Genomic DNA, 8,494 nt, shown 5'->3' on the forward strand with positions numbered 1-8,494 from the left:
GCATCATCGTAAAAATTTATACATAATCCTTGTTTTAAAAGCTTAGATAAAGAAAGGGTTAAGTACAATTTTGGTCCCTAAGATAGAGACTGAAAATTTTTTTTGTTCCTGACTTTTTTGCCTACAAAATGGTCCCTATGGTTTAACTTAATTTTAAAATTTTCCTTTTTACCAAAATTTTAATTTTTATATTATTCTTAATTAAAAAAATATTAAAAAAAGAAAAAAAAGAAAAACATGTTAAAGGCTGGGAAACAGGAGAAGGGTTAATCATGCTGGGGGAGGTGGGTTTTTAATGGAAGAAGAGGGGGAAGAGAAGGTGGGGAAGGGAATGGGAAGGAAATCTGTTGCCGCTGCTTTATGTCGTTCGTCACTGGATCTTGCTGCTGCTTCTCGTCGTTCGGTCATCGCCGCTGCTCCTCGACGTCGACGCCAGCAGATTCGCAAGAGTGGACATCGTGTGCCGCTTGTCGCTTGCTGTTTCTGCTTCTCCTTCTCGTTTGGTCGCTGGTCGTCGCTACTCCTCGCTGGTCGCTGCTGTTTCCAATTGAGTTTGCTGTTTTTTTAGTCCACTTGGCAACCATTCCTATCACTGGAATTAGGATTAACCCAGCTAGGAGCCTTGGTGCATGTCTTTTTTTTCTCAACAGAGACCATGCATGGAATGATCAAGTATGTCTTCTTCGATTTTGACTTTTTTTTCTCACTCATTTCTTTCTGAATTTCATATGTCCTTTTCTTCATTGCAGTGGATTTTCTGGGTTGGGCCTTTTATTGGAGCTGCTCTTGCTACCGTGTATCACCAGATAGTCATCTGATTTTGCTTTTGTTTATACTTCTGATTACATTGATTTTGCTTTTGATTACATTGGGCCTTTCTTTGTGTTTTTGCTTTTATTTCACTCTGATTCTGATTCTATTTATGCTTTTGATTACATTGATTTTGTCTCTGATTTTATTATTGTTGCTGCTGGTATTGTTGTTATTCTTCTGCTTTTGGTTGTTATTGTTTCATTGTTGTTTCTGCTTTTGCTTTGTTTCTGGTTGATTTTGGGGAAGAAGGGGAAGGGAAAGGAGAAGAGGAAGGGTATTTTAGTCCGACAGACGATTTTAAAACTAAATTAAACCTTAGGGACTATTTTGTAGGTAAAAAAAGGCTGGGATGACAAAAATTTTCAACCCTACCTTAGAAACCAAAATCGTATTTAACCCATAAAAAAATAAAATTTTAAAAAAAATCTGGAATATAAAATGTTCTTTCTAAATCTAACATACAACCAACACTTAATATAAGTCGAAATGTTCCAATAGCCTTAACACATAAATACATTCGATTGCCTTTATAAATACTCATTTCATTTTCTATCAATTTTTTTCCTTATGAAACCTTACGTGGTATTTGAAATATAAATTTTAGAACAAGAATTAATCCACCAAGTATCATGACATATTTCAACAAAATTAGATTCAAAATACACTGAAAAAAAAGATCATAAAGGTTAGTACCTTTCTTCTTAAACCAAGTCTTAAATTTTAGACATTCTTTTTTCATGTATCTTTTCTTTTTGAAAAAAAAATGTTGTACAACTTTTTTCATAGGATAGGATGCTTTATCCTTTTCTTTCTTTTTATGAACTAACTTCTTACCACCCTTATTTGTCACCAACAGTACATTTTCACCAAGTTTCTGAACTAGCATTCCTTCTTTTTGTACACATGTCATCAGTAATTTACTAATAGATCACTTTTTTATGTGTGTTATAAGAAATCTTAAATGACCCGTATTAGTCGGAAGAGAATTCAGAATAAAATGCACCAGAAATGAGTCAAAGATCTTAACTTCTAAAACTTTCAATTGTGATGCGATGTCCCTCAATTTCATGATGTGCTCACGCACATCCTTTATGCCAGTAAACCTCATGGATGACAATTGTGTCATTAGAGTATTTGCAAGTGCCTTACTAGAATACTCAAACTGTTCATCAATAGCTTTCATGTAATCCTTGATATTTTCACAATCAGGAATTGAACTACTGATATTAGTTGAGATACGAGACTTAATGAACATTACACTTAAACGGTTGGATCAAATTTCTTCCACCGTTCGTATAATGCTACCTCGGATCGAGTACTAGCATCAATAGGTGCCAAAGGCTCTTCCCTAAGAAGAGCATAGTCAAGGTCTGCACACCCTAAGTGAAAGAGAACCTTATCTTTTCACTCTTTATAGTCATTACCACTTAACAAATGAACTTCATATATAGTTTTAGATATCATTACTACTGTAAATAATAAATCATGCTAATATTACTCGACTTTAAATAGGCACATCAAAATTTATAACATATGATAATACATACCAATACAAGTCATATCAAAATAAATATGAATTATAGTGTCATTAAAATCTACCTATGAACAAAGATTTTAACACATATAATATTCACTATATCGACTAAAATAATAAAACTAGAAAATAAAATACTATTTCTTAATACATGTGGACTAATTAAAAAGTAAAATATTTTCTATTTCAATTTAATTATATATGAATAATATAATAAATTTTTATGAGTAAAAGAATACTGTAATCACTCTTCAATAAATCATATATTAATCACAATATAATATACAACAAAAAAATTATATTACATACAAATACAATTATTATCGTTGTTAAAATATTATTAGGATCAATTAGGATCGGTTAGTATTATTTAGCACATCTGAATATTCATTATAGGAGATTACGTCCTTATTATTACGATTCTCTTAGTACCTATAAATATCCTTTCATATTGTATCATTCTAGACAACTTGAGTAGACAATTTGAATACAGTCAATAATACACAAATCCTTTCTCTAGTTTAGTCTCTTGTTTCTAATATGGTATCAGAACCATAGTATCCTCCTTGAAGAGAATAGGTTGTTTTCCTTGTGATGAAATCATCGTAGTTTTTGTATTTTTTTTATGTCATTCTTCTTTTCCTTTTGTCACTCCTTTGATACTTTCTCACCTCACCGACTAGCCTATTCTCTCTGTCTTGTGTCTTTTCGAGTCGAATGATCAAACACCAGTATCATCCACTGTTTTCCTATTCTCATGAAAAAATCATGTAGTTTTTGCTTTCTTTCCGGCAGTTCCGTCTGCGTTCTCTCGTGGCAGTTCCGTGTGCATTCTTCCGTCTGCGTTTTCTCGTGGCAATTTCGTTTGTGGCAGTTCCGTCTGCGTTTCTTTCTGGCAGTTCCGTCTGCACTTTCTTTCGATTGCGGCAGTTTCATCTGCGCTTCCTTCAGACAAGCGGCAGTTCCATCTGCGCTTCCTTCAGACAAGCGGCAGTTCCGTCTGCGCTTCCTTTAAACTCGTGGCAGTTCCGTCTGCGCTTCCTTCAAACAAGCGGCAGTTCCGTCTGCGCTTCCTTCCGGCAGTTCCGTCTGCACCCGTTTTATCAGTTTATGCAGTTTTTTTTCTCTTTATTTCGTTGTTTTAAATAAGTTTCAAACTCAAGTTGTCACTTGAGTTTGAGGGAGGATGTTAGAATATTATTAGGATCAGTTAGTATTATTTAGTACATCTGAATATTTATTATAGAAGATTACGTTCTTATTATTACGATTCTCTTAGTACCTATAAATATCCTTTCATAGTATCATTAAAGACAACTTGAGTAGACAATTTGAATACAATCAATAATACACAAATCATTTCTCTAATTTAATCTCTTATTTCTAATAATTATAACGTAAATAAATCCAGTGACATATAATATAACGAAATCGAAAATAGTTCAGCGGTTTATTGTTTTAGCAAAACCGTGCGTTCCTACTTCTTTCTTTCAGTTGCCTAAGTTTTCATGTTTTTTTTTTTAATGTAAAATGGAAACGAATAGCCGGAATGAAGAATAAGCATGTCAAGACTGTTGCTGGCCCTCACTTTATTACCATCGAAATAAATAACATTTAAGTCATGTTGTTAGAAATATAACCATTAATGTTACATTTAAGTTAGCTTAAACTTTTAGGATGAGTGATTTTATAATATGATATCAGAAATTTAAGTTCGAAATATTAAGGATTCGATTCTTAATAAACTCCAAAAAAAAAAACTTTTGCTTGAAAAAAAATGTTAGAAATATAACATTAGATTTTAAAATTATTCTTTTATTCTTTTGGAACTCTTAATTAGATTTTAAAATTATTCTTTTATTAGAAAATGCTGAATACTCATAATTCTAAAATAAATATGAACATATACGGAATGATATTAAGTAATTTTAACATTTAATAACAAATTAAAAAAAATTGAATTCAAAAAGTTATTCATGTTTTTTGAGATAATAATAGTTAGATAGAAACAATTTTTGTTCTGATACTATATGTTAATTATTTCATAAAACTATTAATTTACGTACTTCAATTCAAAGTATTAATATATGATTTTGTTTCTGATAATTTCACACCAAATTTATTCACACTTCTCTTTCAATAGTTAATCATGGGCTTTTATAGAGTTTTATATATAGGGGTATATGGAATCGGATCGGATTGGATATGATATTTGCGTTTTTTAGTGTTGGATCCGATCTGATCCGCATATCAGATCGGATATTGGATATATCCGCATAATTGAATCTTCTCTTTTTAATCATATTTTTATGTAAAAAATTCAATAAAAATAATTTTTTTACATTTTTAAACTTATTTATTCCTAAAATATTTTTAATCAAATTTTTCCTAAATAACAAAAATAAAATAATACAATATATATGAATAATAATTACTAACTAAAACATACAACAAGTAAATATAATACCAAACATATATATATTTATTTATTTTTAATTATTACTATGCGGATCTGCAGATCTGCGAATCCACGGATCAGATGCAGATGTAATCCGATCCGTAAAGGATACGAATCAAATCCTATTTGATCCGATCAATATACGGATCGGATCGTATCCGCAATTTTCGAATCGGATACGGATATGATCCGATCCATAAACACCCTTATTTATATACAGCCATGCATAAATTTTGGGTCTTTCTCAAGTTTTATACAAAGCTATGGTAAATCATGGAAATGTTTTATAAATTACTACGTGCTTAGGTCACTCAAAACCTATCAAAATTCCATGATTTTCTAATGCAAAGCTCATGCTATTTTTGTTATAAATTATGAGATCTCCATGATTTTACGTCCATGATTTATATTAAAAATTAGATGATAAAATTGTAGCTATTTTACTTTTAATTGGGACAGTATAGTAATTTTGATGTTAATATGATTTATACAAGTAAATTACCCATAAATTTATTTGTTATTTATTTAATTTTATCTATCATTTTAAAAGTTAACCATCAATTTTTAAATTTAGAATAATACCAGGAGGACAAGGAATTGAGAATTTGAGATAGATATTTCATCTAACTATTATAAAAACCAAATTACACATTTTTAAACAGTAAAGATTAATAAAATTAAAAACTTTACAGAATTAACAAATTAATTAAACAAAAAAATTAAAGGAATAAAGTGGGGATACAAATTATCCTTTAGAGTAGGTTTACAAGTTTGGTTTCGGATGATTTTGAAGGAAAAAGAAAGGTTTTAATTGGTTTTATTTTTTAGAGGATAATGATTTTTGAGGTTTATATTAACCTTCCAAAATCCATCAAACTATTCATATTTTCGAATTCTCTAAAATTAGAGGTTTCATATTTAAATTTAAATTATCTTTTTTTTAATAAATTATTGTATTATCATTTATTTTTTAGTTTAATTTTGATATATTAATAGTGTAAATTATTTTGCATTATCATTCAATCATACACTCGTTTCTTTAAATAATTATTCATACATTAATTGTTAAAAATAATTATTTTTGTTGGCGTAATGATACGTAATTATATACCTGTGTGAAATTTTTTTATATACAATATTTTAATAATAGTTAAACTTGTAAAAATACTAGTATATATATTCGTATAACATACAAAAAAAATTATTTTTTTTGTATTATGTCTAAAATATATATAAAATAAATTTTTTATAGACATACTTAATGTATATAAAATAAACTCGTTTATAGTGTAATATACATGTATTTTATTTATACCGTAAACGAGACATAATCACTCAAATATTTTTAAAAGTGTAATTTATTTCTTTTTATATTGTAAATAAAATATGTAATATAACTTAAAAATATAAATATTCTTTAAATTATATATATTAATAAATAAAATATTTAATTTATTTATTTATATAAAAAAAATCCAATTTAAACTCATAATAAGTATTCATAAGTTATGAGTGGACACTCTTTTGGACTGGCAGTGTATGTACACTCTCTAAGACAATTTTATGGAAAAACCGTAGATTTCATATTTGGGAACGCCAAGGTTGTGTTCCAGAGCTGCAACCCCGACTGGAGTACACCAATGCCTTTATTTAGAATTTTAGATCTACACCCACATTCACTTTATTTTAGATCTCTCGACATTAATTACAGAGTAGCGTGATTTAATTGAAACACTATAGCCCTCATCCCATTTTGCATTTATTTAAATTGAAGGGCTTTGCTAAGAAGATGTGAACGCTGATAACAATTTTGGATTAAATTAAATTCTCTTTTGATTACTGGCATTATTTTACTTTTTATTTTATCATTTAACATTTTGTTGTTTGGCATGAAATTACTGAAGACAATAATTTTAATTGTTTGTTAAGGCATATAATGGTAGGAAGTGATGGTTTATAAAAATGAACAAGAATGGTAAAGTTCGTTGTCAATGAATGGAAGAATGAAGGATACCTTAGCATAAGGCATGATTTAGATTTCAAATGTGATTAAGATAGCCATAATAAGTCATTTTTGTGACGGAGCCGTTTACAAGCGCAAGAAACGCGTGTCTAGTTTTGGAAGTTCTTATTTGGCAAGAAATTGGTGATGGCGGTGGCAAGGTCGACAAGGGTACGGAGCTGCCTGCTCTTAACGGAGAGAATATCATCATCTCCGGGAATAGAAGCATCGCAGGTGTCAATGGCGGCATAAGCAGCGCGGAGCCAGGTGTGTGCGTCTCTGTCAGCACCCTGCAACAAGGAAGCAACGGCATCATCCAGCTGCATTCCGGCGTCCAAGACGTTCTCCTTGCAGTCAGACAAACCCTGCTGGATGGCCGGGCTCATGTCTGGATCATCGATGAATCTGGTAACGTCGTCCAGCATGCTGGAGGCGTCCAGGGACGCCGCCCTCAGTGCCACCACTGCCAAGTCGGTCAGGCCTGCGCCGGCTAACTCTGATGGATCAGAGAACAACACTTTCAGGCACAGATCCTTTTTTGGTGACATGGAGCAAAGAAACTTGATCAGTTCTGGTCCCTTGGGTCCATGGCTTGGTGCCCCGGCTACCTCCTCGATTGCCGCAACTTGCTGTGCCACCATGATCACGCAGATTGCCATCAATGAGAAGATTTTCATGGCGCGTGCCATCTTTATTTCTTTATCTTTCTTTTCTCTTTTTTCTTCTCACTGTGTAGCTACCTGCCTCAGCTCTCTACGTGAATATGCCAACCACGAAAAATTTACATGCAGCTTTCAAGTTTTATACTTTACTCTGCGGTCTTGCTTTCATTATGTCCCTTCAATACCGTTTGCTGTCAGGTTTACCGAAAATAATGATCCACTTATTGCGTTCTGCGCTTCATATTTTTTTTTCCCGGTAATATGCGCTTCTTATTTTACTTCTTCTGAGTTTTGACCTTGTAAGCATGGGAATGTCTTTGGTGAAAAAAGAATAATAAGATCCTTAAAAGACCATACAACAAGATGTCAAATGAATGGTTTAGATGGTTGCGGTATTGAATTTGTTGAAAATGCTAAATTTGCTACAAAATTTAATGTATTTTGCGGACCGATTCCAACATGGTTTAATTGGACCAACTTTGTATGTATGTACCATTTTTATTTTTTATTTTTTTTGAGGAATTGATTTTCGTTTTTCTATTTTTGAGAAGTTGGTTTATATTTTTTTTTTAACTTTGCTATATGGACCAAATCCACAACCCACTTAAACACAACTTATAGAAACCCTTATCCCAAAGACAAGGTTCAATTACTCGGTATCTAATAACATTATCCATTTTTACTAGAACTTCATCTTTTCAGTTAAGGCAGCTTCTATCTTCTCTTTGCCTTCAAAAAACAAAGTCTGCAACAACACCACATTATTATTGGTCTTTGGAACCATCATGTTCATCTCCTTAAAACTCTTCTCATTTTGCCACCTGATCATGTTATGTGTGAAAGAGCCTAGCAGCGGAAACGACATAAATGTCCAACACAAGAACAATATGGAAGCACTCACAACACAATATGGCAGCAATTATAACAAGCAAATATAGCAAGTAAAGCAATAACAAGAACACACCGAGATTTTAACGTGGAAAACCCCCTCAACGTGAGAGGTAAAAACCACGGGTCGTCCAGAC

The 8,494-nt window shown here is 31.7% G+C and overlaps 2 protein-coding genes across 2 annotated transcripts; one reads left to right on the forward strand and one right to left on the reverse strand.

Annotated features, from left to right (window-relative positions):
- The first annotated feature begins 295 nt into the window (after positions 1 to 295).
- LOC110272935 (aquaporin PIP1-1-like) lies at positions 296 to 818 on the forward strand. Its single transcript, XM_021125689.1, has 3 exons — positions 296 to 479; positions 569 to 672; positions 750 to 818. The coding sequence occupies exons 1-3, from the start codon at positions 296 to 298 to the stop codon at positions 816 to 818; spliced, it is 357 nt and encodes a 118-aa protein (XP_020981348.1).
- Positions 819 to 6,835: 6,017 nt separating this feature from the next.
- Positions 6,836 to 7,563, reverse strand: LOC107492430 (uncharacterized). Its single transcript, XM_016113451.3, has one exon. The coding sequence runs from the start codon at positions 7,494 to 7,496 to the stop codon at positions 6,918 to 6,920; it is 579 nt and encodes a 192-aa protein (XP_015968937.1). The 5' UTR covers positions 7,497 to 7,563; the 3' UTR covers positions 6,836 to 6,917.
- Positions 7,564 to 8,494: the final 931 nt, after the last annotated feature.

This window comes from Arachis duranensis, chromosome 6 (genome assembly GCF_000817695.3).
Source record: "Arachis duranensis cultivar V14167 chromosome 6, aradu.V14167.gnm2.J7QH, whole genome shotgun sequence".
In the NCBI taxonomy this organism is placed as follows: domain Eukaryota; kingdom Viridiplantae; phylum Streptophyta; class Magnoliopsida; order Fabales; family Fabaceae; genus Arachis; species Arachis duranensis.